The sequence below is a fragment of the Desmodus rotundus genome, chromosome 4 (assembly GCF_022682495.2).
Source record: "Desmodus rotundus isolate HL8 chromosome 4, HLdesRot8A.1, whole genome shotgun sequence".
Classification (NCBI taxonomy): domain Eukaryota; kingdom Metazoa; phylum Chordata; class Mammalia; order Chiroptera; family Phyllostomidae; genus Desmodus; species Desmodus rotundus.
In genome coordinates this window covers 68,170,864-68,196,052 of record NC_071390.1, presented here as the reverse complement: position 1 = coordinate 68,196,052, position 25,189 = coordinate 68,170,864, and the positions used below count along the sequence as shown (strand labels likewise).

Genomic DNA, 25,189 nt, shown 5'->3' with positions numbered 1-25,189 from the left:
TTTATTGAGTTTAAGGGTTCTTCAAAAATTCTGAACACAAATCTTTGTGACATCTTTGTTTTCTGAATATGTTTCTTCCCTTCTTGCCTAAGCATTTTCTGAAAGGTGTTTTAATATTAATATAATGTAGGTTTTAAAAATTTAATGAGGTTACCTTTGCCTTGATCCTGTCTAAGAAATCTTCACCTACCCCAGTGTCATAAAGCCATTCATCTATTCTTTTAGAGGTCTTATAGTTTTAGGTTTTATGATTATGTTTGTGATTTATCTCAAAATAATTTTTATTCATAATATGAGATAGCACTTGACTTATTTTTTATTTCTTTTTATTTTCAAATTATTTTATTGATGTTAACTTAAATTGGTCTGCATTTTCTCCCACCCCTCTATCCCACCCTAGGGAAACCTGCCTCCCTCCCCTGCTTCCACACTTCCCCTTGGTTTTTGTCTATGTGTCCTCTATAGTAGTTCCTGAAAACCCTTCTCCCCACTGTCCCGTCCCCCCCTCCACTCGCTATTCTTAGATTGTTCTTAACTTCAGTGTCTCTGGTTATATTTTGTTTGCTTTTTTCTTCTGTTGATTATGTTCCACTTAAAGATGAGATCATATGGTATTTGTCCCTCACTGCCTGGCTTATTTCACTTAGCAAATGAAGTCCAGTTTCATCCATGCTTGCAAGGGTAGGAGCTCCTCCTTTCTCTCTGCTACATAGAATTCCATTGTGTAAATATACCATAGTTTTTGGATCCACTTGTTTGCTGATGGGCACTTCGGTTGCTTCCAGTACTTGGCTATTGTAAATTGTGCTGCTATGAACATTGGGGTGCACAGGTTCTTTTGGATTGGTGTTTCAGTGTTCTTAGTGTATAATTCCAGCAGTGGAATTCCTGGGTTAAAAGGCAGTTCCATTTTTAGATTTCTGAGGAAATTCCATACTGTTATCCACAGTGGCTGAACCAGGCTGCATTCCCACCAACAATGTATTAGGATTCCCTTTTCTCCACATCATCTCCAACATTTGTTTGTTGATTTGTTTGTTTTGGCCACTCTGACTGGTGTGAGATGGTACCTGACTGTGGATTAATTTGCATCTTTGTGGTGGCTAGTGATGCTGAGCATCTTTTCATATGTCTCTGGGCCCTCTGTATGTCTTCCTTGGAGAAGTGTCAATTCAAGTCCTTTGCTGAGTTTTTAATTGGGTTGTTTGTCTTCCTGGAGTAGAGTCGTGTGAGTTCTTTTTGCATATATTTTTATATATTTTGCAGATCAGACCCTTGTCTGAGGTATCATTGCCAAATATGTTTTCCCATACTGTTGGTTCTCCTTTCATTTTAATGCTGTTTTCTTTAGCCATTCAGAAGCTTTTTATTTTGATGAGGTCCCATTTGTTTATTCTTCCCTTTATGTCCCTTGCTTTAGGGGGCATAACTGTGAGGATGTTGCTGGGTGGAATGTCTGAGATCTTCCTGCCAGTGTTTTCCTCTAGGACTTTTATGGTGTACAATTTACATTTAAGTCTTTTATCCACCTTGAACTTATATTTGTGTATGGAGATCGATTTTCTTTTTTTTTTTTTGCATGTACCTGTCCAGATCTCCCAACACCATTTGTCGAAGAGGCTATTTTTGCTCCATTTTATGCTCCTGCCTCCTTTGTCAAATATTAATTGACCATAAAGACTTGGGTTTATTTCTGGGCTCTCTGTTTTGGTCCATTGGTATGTGCCTGTTCTTATGCCAGTACCAGGCTGTTTTGATTACAGTGGCCTTGTAATACAGTTTGATACCAGGTATTGTGATCCCTCCTGCTTTGTTCTTCTTTCTCAAAATTGCTGCAGCTATTCGGGGTCCTTTATGGCTCCATGTAAATTTCTGAAATGTTTGTTCTATATCTGTGAAATATGTCATGGGTGCTTTAATAGGGATGGCATTGAATCCATAAATCACTTTGGGTAGTATGGCCATTTTGATGATGTTAATTCTTCCAATGCATGAGCATGGTACATGTTTCCATTTGTTTGTGTCTTCCTTAATTTCTTTCTTCACTGTTGTGCAGTTTTCTGAGTACAGGTCTTTTACCTGCTTGGTTAGGTTTAATCCTAGGTACTTTATTTTTCTTGTTGCTATATCAAATGGGATTTTTTTCCTAATTTCTGATGTTTCATTGTTGGTGTACAGGAATGTCTTTGATTTCTTTGTATTGACTTTGTATCCAGCTATTTTGCCAAATTCATTTATTAGGTCAAGTAGTTTTTTGGTGGAGTCTATAGGATTTTCCATGTACACTATCATGTCATCTGCAAACAATGACAGTTTCATTTCTTCCTTTCCAATTTGGATTCCTTTTATTTCTTTTTCTTGCCTTATTGCTGTTGCTAGGACTTCCAATACTATGTTGAATAAGAGTGGTGAGAGAGGGCATCCTTTTCTTGTTCCTGATCTTAGTGGGAAAACTCCATGGTTTTGTCCACTCAGTATGATGTTGGCTGTAGGTCTCTCATATACGGCCTTTATTATGTTGAGGAATGTTCCCTCTATTCCCACTTTGCTGAGTGTTTTTATCAGAAATGGGTGCTGTACCTTATCAAATGGTTTTTCAAAATCTATTGATATGATCATGTGATTTTTGTCTTTGCTGTTGTTGATGTGGTGTATTATGTTTATTTATTTGAGAATATTATACCATCCTTGCATCCCTGGGATGAATCCCTATTCATCATGGTGTATGATCTTTTTAATGTATTGCTGGATGCGGTTTGCCAGTATTTTGTTGAGGATTTTAACATTTATGTTCATGAGTGATATTGGCTTGAAGTTTCGTTCTTTGTTGTGTCTTTATCTGGTTTTGGGATTAGCATGATGCTGGCTTCATAAAAAGATTTTGGGAGTCTTCCATCTTCTTGAATGTTTTGGAATAATCTGTGGGGGATGGGGGTTAACTGTCCCTTAAATGCTTTGGAGAATTTTCCTGTGAAACTCTCTGGTTCAGGGCTTTTGTGTGTAAGAAACTTTTTCATTACTGTTTCAATTACACCAGATGTTGGTCAGTTCAGGCTTTCTGCTGCTCTTCATTCAGTTTTAGAAGATTACATTTTTCTAGAAATTTGTCCATTTCATCTAGGTTTTCACATTGCTTGGCATACAGTTCTTCATAGTAATTTCTTACAATCCTTTGTATTTTGGTGATATCAGTTGTAGTCTCTCCTCTTTCATTTCTGATTGTGTTTATTTGGGTCCTCTCTCTTTTTGTCTTGATGAGCCTGCTTAAGGGCTTGTTGATTTTATTTATCTTTTCAAAGAACCAGCTCCTGGATTCATTCGTCCTTACAATTGTGCTTTTAGTCTCTATGTCATTTTATTCTGCTCTGATCCTGTTATTTCCTTCCTTTTACTTGCTCTGGGTTGTCTTTGTTGTTGTTACTTGAGTTCTTGTAGGTGTGGGGTTAGGTTGTGTATTTGAGATGTTTCCATTCTTTTTAGGTAGGCCTGTATTGCTATAAACTTCCCTTTCAGGACTGCCTTTGCTGTGTCCAATACGTTTTGGATTGCTGTGAGTTCATTTTCGTTTGTTTCCAGAAACTTTTTGATTTCTTCCGTAATCTCGTTCTTGACCCATTCATTGTTTACTGGCATGCTATTCAATCTCCATGTTTTTGAGTGTTTTGGGTGTATTTCCTTGAGATTTGTTCTAGTTTTAGTCCCTTGTGGTCAGTAAAAATGCTTGATAATGATTTCAATTTTCTTGAACTTGTTGAGGCCTGTTTTGTATCCCATTGTGTGGTATGTCTTTGAAAATGTTCCATGTGTATTTGAAAAGAATGTGTATTTTGCTTCCTTGGTCTGAAAGGCTCTCTATATATCAGTTAAGTTCATTTCATCTACGGCATTTTTTAATGCCACAACATCTTTGTTGATATTTTGTTTGGAAGATCTGTCCATCTTTGACAGTGGGGTGTTAAAATCCCCTGCTATAATTGTGTTGCTGTCAATATCTTTCTTGAAGTCCTCCAAGATTTTCATTATGAATTTGGGTGGTCCTGTGTTGGGTTAATACATATTTACAATGTTAATGTCCTCTTGGTGGATTCTTCCTTGAGTATTATGAAGTGAGCCTCTGGGTATCTCATTATGGTCCTTTATATGAAGTCTGTTTTGTCTGATATGAGTATTGCTATGCTGGATTATTTTTTCCTGTCTGTTTGCTTGGAAAATTTGTGTCCAGAACTTCACTTTCAGTCTCTGTAGGTCTTTTGTCCTTAGGTGGGTCTCTTGTAGGCAGCACATGTGTGGGTCATGCTTTTCTTTTCTTTTCTTTTTTTTTTTTTTTTTTGGTAAATTGTTCTTTTTTTTCTTTCAATTTTTATTGTTATTCAATTACAGTTGTATGCCTTTTCTCCCCTTCCCTCCCCCCCACCCCAGCTGAACCCACCTCCCTCCCCCCGCCCCCACCATCCATCATGCTTTTCTTATACATTTAGCTATTGTATGTCTTTTGATTAGAGCATTTACTCCATTTACATTTACGGTTATTATTGATAGGTACTTACTCATTGCCATTTTTTTCGTACCTGTGTTCCTCTTTCTCTCTCTTTTCCTTCCTTTCCTTACAGGAGTCCATTTAGCATTCCTTGCACAGCTGGTTTGGTGGAGGTGTATTCTTTTAGACTTCTTTTGTCTGGGAAGTTCCTTATTTGGCCTTGTATCTTGATTGAGAGACTTGCTGGGTAAAGTAGCCTTGGTTGCAGGCCTCTTCTCATTACGTGGAATATTTTTTTGCCATTCTTTTCCGGTTTGTAGTGTTTCCATTGATATATCAGCTGCTAATCTTATCAGGGCTCCCTCGTATGTTACTTCCTGTTTCTCCCTTTCTGCCTTCAAGATCCTCTCTTTGTCTTGGAATTTTGCCATTTTAATTATGTTGTGTCTTACAGTGGACCTCTTTGGGTTCCTCTTGATTGGGACTCTCTGTGTTTTTTGGATTTGGGTGACTTTTCCTCTCATCAGATTAGGGATATTTTCCATCATTACTTTTTCAAACCGGGTTTCTATCCCTTGCTCTTGTTCTCCTTCTGGTATTCGTATTATACGGATATTGTTACGTTTCATGTTGTCCTTTGTTTCCCTTAATCCCTCTTCATTCTTTCTGAGCCTCTTTTCCTTTTCTTGCTCTTTCTGGGTGTTTTTTTCTACTTTGTCCTCCAGCTCGCTGATCTAATCCACCACTTCATCAAGTCTGCTTTTCCTTCCTTCTAGTGTGTTCTCCAATTCAGAAATTTTATTCTTCATTTCCTCTTGGCCCTTGTTGATAGTTTCTATTTCCTTTTTCATGTTGATATAGTTTGCAGTGAGTTCATTGTAGTTTCCCTGTAGTTTTTGGTAATTCTCTGTGAGCTCATGGAGCTTCCTGATAATCAATTCTTTGAACTCAGTATCTGATAGTTGACTTGCCTCTTTATCATTTGGCATTTTTTCTGAGACTTCCTCCTTTCCTTTCATTTGGGGATTGTTTCTTTGTCTTCCCATTGTTTGTGAGACTGTGCCTGTTAGCCCCTCCTTCTTAAGTTGCTCTGTTCTGACCCCCTGGATTTATGGTGTAAACTGTTGTGGTAGAATACCTGTGAGATTCAGTAGTACAGTCTCCTTGATCTCCCGATCTGATTGATCTTGAGCAGTGGTTTATGTTGGCTCTGTGTTTGTCTTTGGTTTTTGGTTGTTGTTGTGTCTTTCTTTGTTCGGTCTTTCCCACCCGCTGGTTATCTGCCGGTCAGTCTGTCCCCCGCCTCTTGTCTTCTGTTGTGCAGGTGTGGGCAGGTTATGTTTGCGCTGTTTCTTCCATGTGTACAAGGTTTTGAGGCTTTTCTCTTGCTGTAGTTCAGTTGTTTGTTCTCAGTAATTTCTTCAGTATTTATTTGTTTTTCCAGATAAGTCCTGGGTTTAGTTAGTGTGACTTCCACTCCCTCCTTCACTGTCTTCTGTTGTTCTTCTCTGTTGGTGGTTCCTGTGTTGGTGGGTTTCCTCTTCCAGGAGGTATCCTGGTGTTCACAGCTTCTACCTACCCTTTTTGTGATAGGTTGTAGTTGAAAGGCAAAATGGTTGAAGACAGCAGGAATGTATTCTATGATATTTAAAGTACCAGCCCTTAGAGAAGAGATAGGAGATCCTTTGGATATATATAGTGTTAACCGTGATAATTCACTCACCTAGCCACTTCTTAGAAAGGGTGGAAAGAAGATAAGACTCTTGTTCCATGGGTAGGGAGAAGGATTGTGAGTTGGTTCTAGAAAGCTGTGAGCTTGTGGGAGGTCAGATTATGAGGTAAAATGAGAGTAAAGGGTAGAAAATAGATGTAATGTGTGAGAGAATAGAGTTGACCACACCAGTAATAAAGTTCAGGAAACAGTGAACTGGGTTGAGATATGGGAGGGTTTCTGTGTAGTATTTACAAATGTATGGAACAGCTATTATTTACAATAGTAATGCAGCAACAATGATATGAGAGAATCTATGTGATCTGGATAACTAGAATAGGGAGTATAGGTCCTAGAGTAGTGTGCTAATGGAACACAAGTGAAGTGAAAGACAGTTAATTAACAATATACTGTGAATGAGAGAACAAGGGGACGCCAGTCAAACAATGCAAATTAACCAGTCAAGAGAAGAAGACTAAACAGAAAGAGATATAGAAATACTAATCAAATGAGAGATGTAAGAATAATGAAACAAATAATAATACAAATATACAATAACTTGCAAGTTCTCTGGAGTAGCAAAGTGAAATTTGTTTCACTGCCTCAGCCATTGGGATGCCCCCTCTTTTGGTCCAACTCTGGTCTTTTCACAGTTCCAGGTTTTATTGTCTCACTTGTGGTAATTTAAAAAAAAAATAAAAAGGAAGGAAGAAGAGAGATAAAGGGAAAGAAAGAAGGAATAGAATAAGAAGGAAGGAAGGAGAAGAAGGTGTGAAAAGAGAAAAAAAAAAAAGAATTACTTGAAAAAAAAACAAGAACAAAGCCTCCTGCTCCCTTCAAACTGGCCAAGCCAGTTTTGCTGATCATTTTGGCTTTATCAGGCTCAGGGGGCTTAGTTTAGCTCTTCCTTGTTACCTACCAGCACTAGGCCAGCCTCCAGCCCAGCTAGCTCTGCAGCAGCTCCTGGTCCAGCAAGTTCAGGCACTCCCCTTCCTTGGAGCTGTGTGTGTGCGGGTTGGGCCTTCTGTGGTGCGTACTCTCTCTGGTGCCTTGGATGTGGTCTCAGCTCCCTCTGAGGTGCTCACTCTCTCTGGTGCCTCGGATGTCGGCCCGGATGCCCTCCGATGTGTGTACTCCTCAGTGCCTCGAATGTGGTCTCAGTTCCCCCCAAACCTCCTTGGGAGTGCCAGATGGCTGGGTAGAGAGGAGGGTGTAGCTGCTGCTGCAGGAGAATTTTCCAAACTGCCCCCAAGTGTCTTTTTTTTTTCCACTTTGTCTTTTTGAGAAATTCTTCCTGTTGAATCCTGACGCTTCATGCAAGAAGGGGCCTGTCCTCTCACATAGCCCACCGCTCCAGCTAGACCGGGGACTGCCAGGTCAGGGCCCTACACAGCCCAACTCTCAACTCTCCCCAGCCAGTGCACATGGTCTCCATGGGTTTACCACTTCATCCTTATTCCCCTCCCTGCGACTTCAAGCAACCAGGTCTATCTCTGTTCTGCTCAAGCCTTGTTTGGCAGGGGAGGGAGCCGTTAACTCGGCTCTCTCCCAGGAGTCTTGCGGTGGGCCTGACAGGTGCAGGGCCTGGGGCTACAGTCACCCTGGTTCCCGCACACTGGTCCCAGGGACCTTATTGTCCTGAAGCAATCCCCTCACCATCTGTTTTCTCAGTGTCCTCTATACATTTTGGTCTCCTATCTTCATAAATGCCGGGGTACTGTTGGCTGTTCACTTTGTTTCTCAGTAGATCAGCTAGGTGTTTCACCCGTGTGCAGGGGGAAGTGGACTCCACTCCCACCTATCTCGCTGCCATCTCCTGCAGTTGAATTATCTTTATTTTTTTTTTTAATATAGCTTCCTACTTGTTCCAGCAACATTTGTTGAAAGGGCTATTCTTTTCCCAGTAAATTGTTTTAGCACTTTTTGGTGAAAAGGCAATTGAATGTACAAGTATGGATCTACGTATTAATTCCATATCATTCCATTGATCTATTGGTCTTTCCTTAGATGACCACCAAGTACAGTTGACCCTTGAGCAACATGGATTTGAATTGCACGGCTCCACTTACACACAGGTTTTTTTTTTTTTTTTCAAGTAATACCTGTACTGTTTTCTGTCTATATTTGGGGAGTTGGAGCATGTGGAGGTATGACTGTATGCATTGATTGACACCATTTTATACAGGGAACTTGAGCATCTGTGGATTTGGTTATATACAGGAGACAACATAAGTTTCGGGGAGTCAAAAGTTATACTCAGATTTTTGACTGTTCAGAATTTGGTTCCCTAACCCCTACATTGTTCAAGGATCCACTATAAATGTAAAATCCTCTAATTTAGTTCTTTTTTTCAAAAATCTCTTGGCTGTTCCAGGTTATTTGCCTCTCAATATAAATTTTAAATTTGTATTTATTGATTTCTACAGAAAGACAAGAAGAGGGTAGAAAGAGGGTGAGAAAAAGAGAGAGAAACATAGATTTTCTGTTCCACTTACTTACACATTCACTAATGAGTGTTAATTCTTCTGTGTGACCTGAGTGGGGATCCAACTTGCAACCCTAGCAATTAGGACAATGCTCTAATCAACTGAACTACCCAACCAGAGCCCTCCATATGAATTTTAGAATCACTTTTGCAGTTACTATTTTAAAAAAATCTTTTTGGAATATCAACAGAACAGAGGAAAATTGACGTCATAAAATCCCTGAGCATGGCTACTCATCTGTCCATTTATTTAGATCTTTTTTGTGTTTTCTCAATGATGTCTCTTCTATACCTTTTGTTACATTTACTAAGTTTTTATGGTTTTTGATGCTATTATTAATGGACTTTTTAAAAGAATTTATTGCTGTGACACTGGTTAACAAATTTATATAGATTTCAGGTGCACAATTCTAATATATATCATCTGTACACTATATTGTGTGTTCACTACCCCAAGTCAAGTCTCTATCCATCACCTTGTATACCCCCATATCCTCTTTACTTCCCTCCACCATTCCTTTCCCCCTTGGTATCACCAAACTGTCTTCTTTGTCAAGATTTTTTTTCTTTTATTTCTCAATCACTTCTGGCCCCGCACCAGCTATCAGCCTGCTCTCTGTCTATGGATCTGTCTCTGTTTTGCTTGATATTTCATTTTATAAATTATGTTCCATATATGAGTGAGATAATATGGTAATTGACTTTTTCTAACTGGCTTATTTCACTTCTAATATCCAGGTCCATCCATGGTTTTGCAAAGGGTAAAATTTCCTTCTTTTTTACAGCCAAGTAGTACTCCATTATGTGAATGTACCACAGCTTTTTTTTATCTACTCATCTACTGATTGACACTTGTGCTGCTTCCACATCTTGGCTATTGTAAATAATGCTGCAATAAACATAAGGGTGCACACATTCTTTTGAATTAGTGTTCCACCTTCTTCAGATACAATCCCAGAAGTGATGGCTGGGTCATAAGACAGCAGTTCCATTTATAATTGTTGTGGTAACTCCATACTGTTTTCCACAGTGGCAACACCAATCAGCATGCCCACCAACAGTGCATGAAGATTCTCCACATCTTTGCCAACACTTCTTTTTGGTTTATTGATGATAGCCATTCTGACAAGTGTGAAGTGATATCTCCCTGCGGTTTTAATTTGCATTTCTCTGGTGACTAGTGATGTTCAGCATCTGCCAAAACCACTGATGATGATGGTCGCTTGGCCATCTGAATGTTCTCTTTGGAGAGGTGTCTATTCAGGTCCTTTGTTCATATTTTAATTGGATTGTTTGTTTTTTGGTGTAGAGTTATATGAGTTCTTTATGAACTTAGGGTATTAACCCCTTATCAGATGTATTGATGAATATGTTCTCCCATTCAGTGGGTTGTCTTTTCAATTTGTTGATAGTTTCCTTTGCTGTACAATACTTTTTAGTTTGATGCAGTCCATTTGTTAATTTTTTCTTTTGTTTCCCTTGCCCAAGGAGATAAATACAATAAATGCAAATTTATAGTGTTTTTCAATTCTTTTTCACATTTTAGCACATACTAGTAATGAATTTATCTGTCGGATACATGCGACCTATGCTATAATTTTTTTTGACTACAACATCTGAAGGGTTAATAGATTTTTAAAATGTTTTATTTTCTCAGTTTGCTGCTGGTATATAGGTATACCTTTGATCTTACTAAATTTACTTGAGCTGTTTTCTTTTTGTCCCTCCCTCTCTCTTTCCCCCACCTATACTCTTTTCTTTTCTTAGTGATATGTTAGGATTTGGTACATAAACAGTCATGACATCTGCAAATAGCAACAGTGTTCGTTTTTACTCTTTTTGACTTTTATCTATTTTCTTGCCTTATTGCGGTGGCTAGCACCTTCGCTATACTGTTGAATGGAAGTGGTGAGAGTTGTAATCCTTGCCTCGATCTGTCAAAAAAGAGACAAAAAGCCCAAAATAGAGTCACCATGCTAAGCTCACATCACAAAGCCAAGACTTACAGTTTTTGCCTCCCCCAGGAGTAGAAGCTTAAACCAGTCAATCTGGAATTACTGTGTCAGCACTAATGAGATGATCTGCCTGATGGACCCCTGCCTTTCCATACAGAAGGTGACCTTGCTTGCAACAACCTGCTGTTTCCTTTCGTAACTTCCTTGTCATACTCTCTTGTTCCTCCTATAAAGGTCTTTTATTATTTACAGATCTTTAGAGCTCTTTTTTATCTCCTAGACTGAGTCCTGCCCGAATCATGAATCTCTGAATAAAGCCAATAAAGGTCCTTAAACTTTACTTAGTTGAATTTTGTTTTTTAAGACATCTTACTGTGGAATGTTTTTTTTAAATATATTTTATTGATTATCTTATTACAGTTTTCCCAGTTTTCCCCCCTTTGCCCTCTTCTGCTTGGGATGCCCCTTCCCTCCAGCAATCTCCCCTTTATTTCATGTCCATGGGTTGTGCGTATAAATTCTTTGGCTTCTCCTAATTTCCTATACTATTCTTATCATCATCCTGTCTATTCTGTACCCACCAGTTATGCTTCTTAATCCTGCACCTTTGCCCCCACCCCCCCTTCCAGATGATAAGTCTCCAGATGATCTCCATATCTATGATTCTGTTCCTGTTCTGCTTGTTGGCTTAGTTTGATTTTTAGATTCAATTGTTGATAGTTGTGTGAATTTGTTGCCATTTTAGTGTTCACAGTTTTGGTCTTCTTTTTGTTAAATAAGCCCCATTAACATTACATGTAATAATTGCTTGGTTATGGTGAACTTTTTTAACTTGACCTTGTTTGGGAAGCACTTTATCTGCCATTTCATTCTAAATGATAGCTTTGTTGGATAGAGTAATATAGGTTGTAGGCCCTTGCTTTTCATCACTTTGAATACTTCTTGACAGTCCCTTCTAGCCTGCAAAGTTCCTTTTGAGAAATCAGCTGGTGATCTATGAGAACTCCTTTGTGGGTAACTGTCTGATTTTCTTTTGCTTCTTTTAAGATTCTCTCTTTATCTTTAACCTTTGGCATTTTAATAATGATGTGCTTAGTGTGGTCCTCCTTGGGTCCAACTTGTTCGGGATTGTCTGTGCTTCCTGGACTTGTATGTCTATTTCCTTTGCCAAATTAGGGAAGTTTTCTTTCATTATTTTTTGAAATAAGTTTTCAATTTCTTGCTCTTCCTCTTCTCCTTCTGGCATCCTTATGATTCACATATTGGTACGTTTGGAGATGTCCCTGAGGGTCCTTATACTTCCTTCATTTTTTCAAAATTCTTTTTTCGTCTTGCTTTTCTGGTTGAATGCTTATTTTGTCCTTATGTTCCAAATTGTTTACTTGAATCCCAGTCTTCTGCCCTTCACTTTGGTTCCCTGTAGATTTTTCTTTATTTCATTTAGTGTAACCTTCATTTCTTCCTTTATGTTATTGATGTACTCAGTGAGTTCCTTGAGTGTCTTGATCACCAGTGTTTTGAATGCTGCATCTGATAGGTTGGTTATCTCCATTTTGTTTAGTTCTTTTTCTGGGTGTTTTTTTCTGTTTCATTTTTTTCTGTTGTTTCATATTTCTTCATCTCCTCAATTTGGCAGCCTCCCTGTGTTTGTTTCTGTGTATTAGGTAGAGCTGCTTTGACTCCCTGTGTTGGTAGCATGGACTATTAGAAAAGGCACCTGTAAATTGTGTAGGGTGGAGCTAACCCACTTCACTGCTTTGTGGCTCAGTGTGGGGGGAAAGCTCAGAGACGGGACAGGGCCACTGACTGGCTTCTGCAGGTTTGCTTGGTCCTTGCCCATTTTCCAGTCACTTCACCCACTCCCTGTATGCGACTGGCACCCTTCCATCTTTTGGTGAAGGTGGATCCTAGAGTGAGTAGCTCTGCATATGTTCTAAGTCCATGGAGGCCTTTTAAGCTGGGTCTCCTGAAAATCTGGCAGTTTCTTCTACTGTCCCAAACCCCACTGGTTTTTATAACCAGAAGTTATGGGGATTTATCTTCCTTGTGCTGGAAACCTGGGCTGTGGGGTCTCACCTGGTGTTGGGATCATTTGCTCTCAAGGTTTCTCTCCCGATTTTTATCAAACATAGGTGAATGTGGAATCGATCGTCCATTCCACTGCTGCCTCCTCCCCTTGCCACTCTGTGTCTCCACGCCTCTGCCCATCTCCACAACTCTGTCCCTCCTATCCATCTGGATGAATGTGGCTGCTTTAAATCATTGGCTGTCGGGCTTCCATTCAGTTCGATTTTCTGACAGTTTTGGATGCCATTTGTTTTAACATCTAGTTGTAATTCTTTCTTGGTTGTGCGAGGAGGTGTAAAGTGTCTACCTACACCTCTATTTTGATCAGAAGTCCTTACATGGAATATTTTCACCTTTGAATATGAAGTTAGCTGTAAGGTTTTATTTAATGATCCTTAATCAGATTGAGGAAGTTTTTCTTTACTCTCAGTTTTGCTGAGTTTTAATAATGGATGGGTGTTCAATTTTATCTTTTCTGCAACTTCTGACATGCTTATGTGTGATTTTTTAATCTGTTAATATGATGAATTACATTCATTGATTTTTTTAAATGTTAAACCAAAATAAAGCATACTTCTTATGTCTTTCTGATGAATTAACCCTTTTATCATTAGGAGATGTTCCACTTTATCTTTTATAATACTCTTAGTTGAAGTTAGTTTTATCCAATATTAATATAACTATGCCCACTTTCTGATTAGTGTTTTCATGTTTGTTTCTTTTAATTTATAGGTTTTCCCCTCTTTTTCTTTCCTTATTCTTTTTTAAAAATATATTTATTGATTATGCTATTACAGTTGCCCCATTTCCCGCCCCCCTCACTCCACTCCATCCTGCCCACCCCTTCCCTCCCACATTCCCCCCTATAGTTCATGTCATGGGTCATACTTATGAGTTCTTTGGCTTCTACATTTCCTACACTATTCTTACCCTCCCCCTGTCTATTTTCCACCTATCCTCTATGCTACTTATTCTCTGTACCTTTCCCCCCCGCTCCCCTTCCTACTCCCCTATTGACAACCCTCCATGTGATCTCCATCTCTATGGTTCTGTTCCTGTTCTAGTTGTTTGCCTAGTTTGCTCTTGTTTTTGTTTTAGGTGTGGTGGTTAATAACTGAGTTTGCTGTCATTTTTACTGTTCCTATTTTTGATCTTCTTTTTCTTAGGTAACTCCCTTTAACATTTCCTATAATAAGGGCTTGGTGATGATGAACTTCTTTAACTTGACCTTATCTGAGAAGCACTTTCTCTTCCCTTCCATTCTAAATGATAGCTTTGCTGGATACAGTCATCTTGGATGTAGGTCCTTGCCTTTCATGACTTGGAATATTTCTTTCCAGCCCCTTCTTGCCTGTAAGGTCCCTTTGGAGAAATCAGCTGACAGTCTTATGGGAAGTCCTTTGTAGGTAACCGTCTCCTTTTCTCTTGCTGCTTCTAAGATTCTCTCCTGTTTAATCTTAGGTAATGTAATTATGATGTGCCTTGGTGTGTTCCTCCTTGGGTCCAGCTTCTTTGGGATTCTCTGACCTTCCTGGACTTCTTGGAAGTCTATTTCCTTTGCCAGATTAGGGAAGTTCTCCTTCATTATTTGTTCAAATAAGTTTTCAATCTTTTGTTCTTCCTCTTCTCCTTCTGGCACCCCTATAATTCGGATGTTGGAATGTTTCAAGATGTCCTTGAGGTTCCTAAGCCTCTCCTCATTTTTCTGAATTCTTGTTTCTTCATTCTTTTCTGGTTGGATGTTTCTTTCTTCCTTCTGGTCCACACTGTTGATTTGAGTCCCAGTTTCCTTCGCATCGCTATTGGTTCCCTGTACATTTTCCTTTGTTTCTCTTAGCATAGGCTTCATTTTTTCATCTGGTTTTTGAACAAATTCAACCAATTCTGTGAGCGTCTTGATAACCAGTGTTTTGAACTGTGCATCCGATAGGTTGGCTATCTCTTCCTCGCTTAGTTGTGTTTTTTCTGGGGCTTTGAGGTGTTCTGTCATTTGGGCCATTTTTTTTTTTTTTCCCCTTGGTCTTGGAGCGTCTGTTACTTTAAGGGGTGGAGCCTTAGGTTTTCCCTGCCGCGGGGTTAATGCTGGTTGCTGTGCTGTGAAGCTGTACGTGGGGGAGGGGCCGAGAGGGAGCAATGGCGCCCCCTCTCCACTCTCCACCGGACCTCAATCTTTTACTCCACTACCCACAATCAAACTGGTCCCCTCTGGTGCTTGCTCTCGAGTGGGTGGGCTTGTGCACGCCCTAGGCCCCTGTGGGTCTCTCCAGCGACCTCGCCTGTGAGGCTGGGAGTCTCTCCTGCTGCTGCCCCAACCCCCACGGGCGTTTTCAATCAGAGGTCTGAGGCTTTATTTCCCCAAGCTGGAGCCCTGGGTTATGTGGTCTGCTTCACTCCCCGCTGTTTGTCCCGTTTATCTGTGCGTGAACGTGGGGCCACAGGGTCTGCTAGTGGTCAGACTGCTTGCCCCTTTCGTCCCACACTCCGCCAGTCTCAGTCCCTCCAGGGCAACGCGAGTCCTCTGTGCCCCGGCTTCCAGTCTCCGCCCCTCCTACCAGTCTGGATGAATGTTTATTTTTTATTTCCTTGGTGTCGGACTTCCTAGCCGTTTGATTTTCTGTCAGTTCTGGTTGTGCGAGGAGGTGCAGTGTGTCTACCTACGCCGCCATCTTGGTTCTCCCTTATTCTTTTTTTTATAAACACTCCATACTGTATATTCATAGAGTTTGTCATTATCTGACTTTTGCTGATTTCATCTTCATGGTGACATTTAATATGGTCCTCTGTTTTCTATATGTAGAGGCCATTTGTAATCTTGATCACTACATTTATTATTCTTTGTGTGTGAAAGATTCAGAGTTGTGCCCTGGCCAGGTGGTCCAGTTAGTTGGAGTATTATCCTATACACCAAAAGTTTGCAGGTACAGTTCCTGGTCAGGGTACATACCTAGATTGCAGGTTTGATCCCTGGTCAGGGCACGTACAGGAGGCAACCAGTAGATGTTTCTCTCTCACATCAATGTTTCTCTCTATCTCTCTGTCTCTCTCCCTCTCTCTTTCTTCCTCCCTCTCTACCTTCCTATGTCTCTAAAATCAATAAATGTGTCCTTCAGCAAGAGTTTTTAAAAATGATTCAGAGTTGTTTAAGTAAGCATGTAAGAAGTTACCCCAATTCCCAAGATGAAATTAGTTTAGTTTTGGATAAAGAGATGACAGTTCATAATTAGCATGTCATGATTTGATTTTGTGTTTTTTAAATTTTTTATTAAATATTTCTCTATTTTATATATTTGTATTTTCTCAGATACTGCATATTCATTTTTTTCCTGAATATTGTCTTTGTTATAAATATATCAGTATTGGACCTTTATTACAGGAGTAATCATTTGTTAACAAATAGTAGTTCAGCCGCCCAAAAGAGTCAGTGTCCTTGCAAAATTAGGGCAATTGTATTAAAATAAATAAATAATTTTAGTTATGAGTTGTCTAGTTTCTTCCTTTTTTCTTCTTTTTTATATGCAAATGTATTATTTTGCTCAGAGTTTCCAGCTCTTCATTTTTACTTAATTTTTAAAAAGTCAAGTGATTACTGAGCTGGCCACAGTTGGAATGAGTTTACTTAGTTAAATAGTGGAACAGTTTGACACCCTTTCTCCTCATATGTTCAGGTATAATGAATTAAAAATCTATGTCATGTGGTATGGTTGGTGCATGTTCTCTTCAGGTTAGTATTAATTATACTTTTTTCCCTTCCCTTCTTGTGTCATAATATTCTGGTTTTATAAAGGTTTTTTGAAGTGTCTTGCCTGTTAATAGGGAAATCTTAGGTTTAATTTTAATGACACTTGAAGCAGGGAATATCTTTATGTAAAATTTCTTTTCTCAACAATACAAACTTAATATTATCAGATTACTGACATTGAAAACAGTGGACTTCTGTAAAACACAGTCTTTATGTACTCCTCATAAAAGAAGGAAATGAATTTAAAGCGTATTTTGTTTTCTATGTTGATTGAGACATTAAGTCACTGTATGATAAACATTGTAGTGGCTTTCGAAGGCATCATTTTTTTTCCTTATAGGAAATACTTACAAGTAGTAACACTAATGGTTTTTCATTGTTGTTTTTTTTTTTTTTTTAGGAGTAGCTTTGAAGAAAATATTTCTGAAAAATAATATTGGCAGATTATTCGTTTCAGGTACTGAACAGTACAGTGAATACACAGGCTATGCTGAAACGTATCATTGGGCCCGAAGCCATGAAGATGGGAGTGAAAGGTGAGTTCACTTCTGATTTTACTAGTGCATAGCCAAAAGCCAGGGAATGTGGCCTTATACTTTCTGTCTCCCATCTATTTTTATTTTAGAAATTTAACTTTCTTTTAAAATTTATTACAGGTTCATTAGTAGTTATAACAGTATTATCATTTCCATATACCAAAGGGAAGAAAAGAGAAATAAATGCCAGAGTCTGTAGTTCTTGCATCCTAGCTGCCAATTATAAGCAGTCAATGGAGGTTAACCTCCAAGGCCAAACTTATTTAGATTATATTATGGTTATAGCTTAAAGCCCTTAAATGCCATAATTAGTTATCCTTAACTCTTCTGGGAGATTAAGTAGGTCGGAGAAATCTCTGTTCAAACAGTTTCCCTAATGTCATGTTTCAACTGACAGGAGAAATTACAATGAGCTTTGCTGCTGTCTTCTGTTTTTTTATTGAAATATATTTTTACATATTCTTGCTCTTCCACTAAATTGGTCTAACACAAGTGAATTTTTATGAGAATGGAAAGTGAAGGCTTCTAATGAAAAAGCCATTGTGGGTTCAAATGATTTCATCAAAACACACAGGGTGGCTCAGTAGGTAAGGAAACAAGACCCATATATACACTGTCTACAAGAGACCCACCTCAGAACAAAAGACACACACAGACTAAAAGTAAGGAAATGGAAAGAGATATTTATGCAAATGGAAAGGTAAAAAAAAGTTCAGGTAGCAATATATAATATCTGAAAAAATAGACTATAATAAGAGACAAAGAAGGACACTACATAATGATAAGAGGTGCACTCCAACAAGCAGATACAACACTTATAAACATTTATGCACCCAACATAGGAACACCTAAGTATGTCAAGCAAATCTTCATGGACATATAGGGAGAGACTGACAGTAATACAGTCATAGTAGATGATTTAACACCTCATTGATATAAATGGATAGTTCTTCCAGACAGAAAGTCAGCAAGGAAAAAGGCCTTAAATGACACACTAGATTAGATGGATTTAATTGATAACTTTAGAGCATTTCACCTCAAAGCAGCAGAATATACATACTTTTGAAGTGCACATGAAATCCTTTCTAGGATTGGCCCCACATTCGGGCACAAAAAAAGTGTCAGTAAATTTAAGAAGATTGAAATCATATCAAGCCTCTTCTCTGATCATAATGGTGTGAAATTAGAAATAAATCATAAGAAAAAAACTGAAGAACAAAGACATCAAGGCAAAATAACATGTTACTAAACAATGAATGGGTCAACAATGAGATCAAGGAAGAAACCAAAAGAAACCTTGAAATAAATCAAAATAAGAACACAACAACACAAAATCTATGGGACACTGCGAAAACAGTCCTAAGAGGGAAATTCATAGCATTACAGGCCTACATCAATAAATGAGAAAAATCTCAAACAATCTAACTTTACACTTAAAGGAACTTGGAAAAGAACAACAAACAAAGCTCAAATTGAGAAGAAGAAAGGAAATAAGGAAGGTCAGAGAGGAAATAGAGTCTAAAAAGATGATACAAAAGATCAGTGAATCCAAGAGCTGGCACTTTGAAAAGATAGACAAGATTGCCAAACCTTTAACCAGACTCATCAAGGAAAAGAGAGAACCAAATAAATAATATCAGAAAGGAAAGAGATGAAGTAACAATTGACACCAAAGAAATACAAAAGATTCTAAAAATATATCATGAACACCTACATACCAATAATTGGACAATCTGGATGAAATGTATAAATTTCTAGAAACATAACAGTCTTGTAAAACAAAATCAGAAAGAATCAGAGAATCTCAATAGATAGATTACAACTAGTGAAACTCAGCAGTAATCAAAAAAGCTCCCACCAACAAAAGTCCTGGACCCGATGGCTTAAGGTGAATTTTACCAAATATTCAGAGAATGAACACTTACCCTTCTCAAACTATTCCAGAAAATTCAAGAAGAGAGAAGACTTCGAGCTCATTTTGTAAGGCCAGAATGATCCTAACTCCAAAACCACACACAGGCACTGCAAGGAAAGAAAATTATAGGCCAACATCCCTGATGAACATAGGGATGCTAAAATCCTCAACAAAATATTGGCAAACCGAATACAGGAATACTTTAAATAGATCATACACCATGATCAGGTGGGATTTATTCTGAGGATGCAAGTTTTGCACAATGTCCAAAAGTCAATTAATATGACACACCGCATAGACAAAAAGGAAAGATTAAAAACCACGTGATCATATCATTAAATGCAGAAAAACATTTGATCAAATCCAGTACCCATTGATTATAAAGACTGTCAACAAACTGGGAATAGAGGGAACATACCTCAACATAATAAAGACTGTGTATGACCAACCCACTACCAGCATCATGCTCAATGAACAAAAAGTACAAACATTGCCCTTAAGATTGGAAACAAGACAGGGATGTCTGCTTTCACCACTCTTAGGACTTAGGACTTTCATACTATTGGAAGTCCTAGCCACAGCAATCAGACAAGAAGAAGAAATAAAAGGCATCCAAATTGGAAAAGAAGAAGTAAAATGATCTTTATTTGCAGATGACATGATACTGTACATAGAGAACCCCAAAGATTTCACCAAGAAACAACTAGAGTTAATAAATGAATTCAGCAAAGCAGCAGGATACAAAATTAGTATCCAGAAATCCACTGCATTTTTATATACCAACAATGAACTATCAGAAAGGGAAACTAAGATAACTATCCCGTTCACAATTGCTTCAAAAAGAATAAAATACCTAGGAATGAATTTAACAATGGAGGTAAAAGACCTGTACTTGGAAAATTATAAGACTCTGAAGAAAGAAATTGAAGAAGATACAATAAGTGGAAGCATAAACTGTGCTCATGTATATGAGGAATTGACATTAAAATGCCCATACTACTCAAAGCAATCTATAGATTCAACACAATTCTTAATCAAGATACCAATGGCATGTTTAACAGAACTAGAACAAATATTCTAAAAATGTATGTGGAGCCAAAGAAGACCCCGAACAGCTTCAGCAATCTTAAGAAAGAAAAACAAAGTTGGAGGAATCCTGATACCTGATTTCAAACTATAGTACAAGGCCATCATAAGTAAACAGCATGATACTGGCATAAAAACAGACACATAGATCAATGGAACAGAATGGAGAGCCCAGAAATAAACCTACACCTATATGGTCAATTAATATTTGACAAAGGAGGCAAAAATATGCAATTGTGTCAAGATAGTCTATTCAATAAGTGGTATTGGAAAAATTGGATAGGTGTGTGTAAAATATGAAACTAGACCATCTTCTTACACCATATACAAGAATAAACTTAAAATGGATTAAAGACTTAAATGTTATATTTGAAGCCATAACAATCCTAGATGAAAATATAGGCAGCAAAATCTCAGACATTGCTCACAGCAGTATTTTCTAAAACATCTCCTTGGACAAGGGAAACAAAAGAAAAAATTAACAAATGGACTGCATCAAACTAAAAAGTATTGTACAGCAAAGGAAACTATCAACAAATTGAAAAGACAACCCACTGAATGGGAGAACATATTCATCAATACATCTGATAAGGGGTTAATACCCTAAGTTCATAAAGAACTCATATAACTCTACACCAAAAAACAAACAATCCAATTAAAATATGAACAAAGGACCTGAATAGACACCTCTCCAAAGAGAACATTCAGATGGCCAAGCGACCATCATCATCAGTGGTTTTGGCAGATGCTGAACATCACTAGTCACCAGAGAAATGCAGATTAAAACCGCAGGGAGATATCACTTCACACTTGTCAGAATGGCTATCATCAATAAACCAAAAAGAAGTGTTGGCAAAGATGTGGAGAATCTTCATGCACTGTTGGTGGGCATGCTGATTGGTGTTGCCACTGTGGAAAACAGTATGGAGTTACCACAACAATTAAAAATTGAACTGCTGTCTTATGACCCAGCCATCACTTCTGGGATTATATCTGAAGAAGGTGGAACACTAATTCAAAAGAATGAAGAAGGTGGTACACCCTAATGTTTATTGCAGCATTATTTACAATAGCCAAGATGTGGAAGCAGCACAGGTGCCCATCAGTAAATGAGTACATAAAAAAGCTGTGATACATTTACATAATGGAGTACTACTTGGCTGTAAAAAAGAAGGGAGTCTTACTTTTTGCAAAGCATGGATAGACCTGCATAGTATTATGCTAAGTGAGATAACCCAGGGGAAGATAAATACCACATGATCTCACTTATTTGTTGAATCTAATGAGCAAATAAACTGACAAAATTGAAACCAAATCATATGTAGAGAAAAGATTGACAGTTATCAGAGGGCAGAGGGGTTATGGGGCTGGGTAAAAAAGGTGAGAGGATTAAGCAATTCAAAAAAATAGAGCCTTCGTGGCGGAATGAATCAGCTCTTCCTCATGTAGCCATACAAACTTATTCTTTGTAATATCTCAGTCCAGCCCCTGGTCTCTTTTCCTTTGTTTTCATTAAAATTAATGTTTTTAGCAGTTATCTATGTGGATTTTTAATTCATGATTAATTATTTACAGAATAACCTGAAGGCTTCTATTGATATTTTTCAGGGTGGAAAGTTTCTTGGCATATTGATATATGCAAGTTTATAAGAGATGAAATATTTGGAATTTCACATTTTCAAAATCAACATCTCACCCAGTCTTTTCTGTTTCCATAGGCAGTGTTTTTTTTGTCTGCTTTGTGTTGTGTTTGCTTTAGTGTCTGTCTTTTTAAAAATAATTTCACAGTCAACAGTTGAGCACAGTAGGTAGAATGTTGTACTGAGTCATTACACATTTTTTTTTTTAACAGTTGACTTCTTGGGATTATTTTTTGGGTAACTATATGGTGATGTTACATACCCAGTGACCTGAGAACAAATCTTTCAAAACAAAGAGGGAATGATCTTTCGTCAAAATACAAATGCCATGTCTTTAGTATTAGAGGAAAACAAAGACCTAAGTTCCTTTTGTTTGCCCCCTAATCCTTTAACCTCTGAGACTGGCTGTAAATGATGTTGTACCCATTTATAGTACGTCATTTGTTGTCTCTCCATAATTTTTCATTTTCAATGCCTAGCAGTTGACAATGTGTATGCCTTGGATCTAAAATAAGATGGTGTTTTCTGCCTTCCTGTTTTTCTGAGACCTATATCCATGGGTTTGTTTTTAATATTTTAACCCTGCTAAAGTCTCAGAAACATGTGAGGGTTTTACTTTGTGAATGCCTTTTCCCGTTACTCATCATTCCCTCCTCTCCCCTGCCCCAGGGACAGCTGGCAGCGGCGCAGCACTGAAATTGTTGCCATTGATGCCCTTCACTTCAGACGCTACCTCGACCAGTTTGTGCCTGAGAAAATCAGACGTGAGCTTAACAAGGCCAGTAACCTTATTTCTTAGTTCATCTGGCAGCTCTCATCTATTTACTGTCATTTTATTAATGCTGAAATTAATGCTTTCTGGTCATTCTTGCAGTGTCACTATGTCTGCCCACAAGTCTCCTGATTTAATGGATCTGTCAGCTTGTACAAAATGTACTTTCCATTTTGTAATTGTTTGATCACTGATGCCAGATAGACTGTTGCTTGACATTAAGCTCCACATGTGCATTTATCTCATCAAGTAATTTTAGCTGCTTTGGGACATTATCATTGTAAAACTATATAGAAATCAGTGAGCCTTGAAAATTTCTATAGATATACCCAATGACGTTTTTCTCTATAAGGTATACTGTCACGATTTAAACAGATAAACCATGAAAATCAAGTTAACATTGTTCGATTGTAGGGAAGAATCATGTGAATTGTTTATTGATTTGGTAATTTGTCATGTTTATTGTAGAATCTATGATTTTCTATGATGCTTAGTGCTGTCCATTATGATCATTTTTTTTTAAAATTGTATTACAGAAATATAAAAATGAGCAATTCCTATTGTTCAAATTTTCACCACTGTTAACCATAATAGATAAGCTATCATACAGTAGATTGCTGATACTATTTTCTAGATTTAGGGTCTTATCAAATAATTCACTTTTTCTGTAGTTCCTCTGAAAACCATTGTTTAACTCCTACAAGTAGGATTTAGTTATGAGATTGTTTATTAAAATAATGAGGTTTGTGGTTGTGCATGGTTACAAATGTGCCAGTACCTACACAGACTTTTGATAATGAGAGCAGACTGGGTGTATCATTGCAAGGGAATTGGGAGTGGCTTTGGATTGTCATGTCTGGTATTCAGTATATCATCTTCACATCTTCTTTCTGGGTCTTACCATAGGGACAGTCTCTCTTTGTTGTGCTCTGCTTATCCTAGATGAACTGCCTTGCATTTCATATTGTTAGTAAAATAAACAACCAAATAATCTCAAAAGGCTTTTACTACACTAACAATTCAGTAGATATTATGAGTGTAATAATTACATTTATAATCTTATATCCTAATATACTTGAGAATCTAATTTATTATTGAACATGTTTTTTTATATATAATTTATTAGGTGGTTGTTGTTTTAAACCTCACCTGACACATGCTTATTGATTTTAGAGAGAGGGGAAAGGAGGGAGAAAGAGAGGCAGATAAACAATGATGTGAGGGAGAAACATCAATTGGCTGCCTTTCCTATGAGCCCTGACTGGGAACTGAACCAGCAACATGTATAGGTAATATGCCTATAGTTACCCTAGGCATGTGCCCTGACCAGGAAATGAACCTGAGGCATTTCAATTTGTGGAATGATGCCCAACCAACTGAGCCACACCAGCCAGGGCTGTTACTTTGTTTTAATGTTTAACATTCTCAAAGGAATCTAATAAAAAGTGTGAAGAATAAATGTACTGTTTTCCAAAGTTGAACTTAAAATAATAGATATTGTTTATTTATCTTTTTAAAAAGCAATTTATCTACCCAGAAAGCCTGTTCTTTGTTATAGCAGCAGTTATAATTTCTCTCTTACCTGACTCTGAAATTCAGATATTTGCCTGGAGGATATCTTTTTTTTTTTTTTTTTTAAGGATTTTATTTATTTGTTTTTAGGCAGAGGGGAAGGGAGAAAGAGGGAGAAGAACATCAATGTGTGGTTGCCTCTCACATGCCCCCTACCTGGGGACCCAGCCTGCAACCCAGGCATGTGCCCTGACTGGGTCAAACCAGTGACTCTGGTTCACAGGCCAGTGCTCAGTCTACTAAGCCACACCAGCCAGGGCATGCCTGAAGGATATCTTTTATTATATTAGCTACGTTTTAAATGTAAGCCTGTTTCACTGGTCCAAACACTTTCCTTAAAGCATTTGTGTCCAAGCACATAATGTTTGTTTTAAAAAGTATATCAAAATATAATAAAAAATTATAAACTGACTTATTAAACATGTAGATGTGAATTTGTCACATGGTACATTGATACTAGAAGTCATTTATGTAAGCAATGGGTAGTTTGGAGAAAAATATATGAAAAGGAAGTATTTTTAAGTATAATCATATGTTAACCCAGATTTACATGTTTCTTTTTTAATGGATAAAGTCTCTATTCTCACAAATACTTACCCTAGATCATTCACTTTTAGAAATTATCAACAAATATGACCTTTTTAAAAGATAACCCTAGGCATACATAACTCTTGTCTTTTTTAATTCCCTTTTGCCAATTGATGTTCTCTAAATTTACTTGTATAGCAGTAACCTTCAGTTTACCCATCCTCAAAGACACCAGAAATTTTAAAAATGTGAAGCCTTGGTATATGTGAATAGGTTGTTAGTTGTGTTATCAACATTGAAACACATTTATTCATAGAATATAGAGAACTTATGAGGCATACTTTATACCAAAAAAAAATGAGTTTTATAATAACCTAACAGAAAAAGTTTTATTTCATTATTTGTCAGTCAGTACCCAGCATACTGCCTTGTTTATGGGAACTTCTCAAAAATATTTGTTAAATGAGTTAGTCAATGATTCATTAACTTCTTACATATTACTGATACAGTTTTTCAGATAAACTTTTTAGATATAAATGCACTGTCTCCAATTACTCAAAATGTTATAAATTTATGAATATTTCCTAAATATTCTGCAAATGCTAAATAAAGCCCAGTAAATCCAAGTGTCAATTGAAGGATGAAACAGATAAAACTACATGAAGCAGATGGATTGGTTTTTAATGTATAGTAATGCAGTTCTCTA

General features: G+C 37.6%; 1 protein-coding gene across 4 annotated transcripts in view; it reads left to right on the top strand.

Moving 5' to 3' along the window:
- PARG (poly(ADP-ribose) glycohydrolase) overlaps positions 1–25,189 on the top strand; it is a 222,384-nt gene that overhangs the window by 153,129 nt on the left and 44,066 nt on the right. For 2 of the 4 annotated variants that reach the window (XM_053922150.2, XM_053922149.1), the window contains exons 14-15: positions 16,835–16,970; positions 22,281–22,389. In XM_053922150.2, the coding sequence (XP_053778125.1) occupies positions 16,835–16,970; positions 22,281–22,389 (245 nt within the window). The remainder of the gene's footprint in view (positions 1–16,834; positions 16,971–22,280; positions 22,390–25,189) is intronic. The other 2 variants (XM_071221242.1, XM_053922151.1) reach the window with 1 other exon arrangement.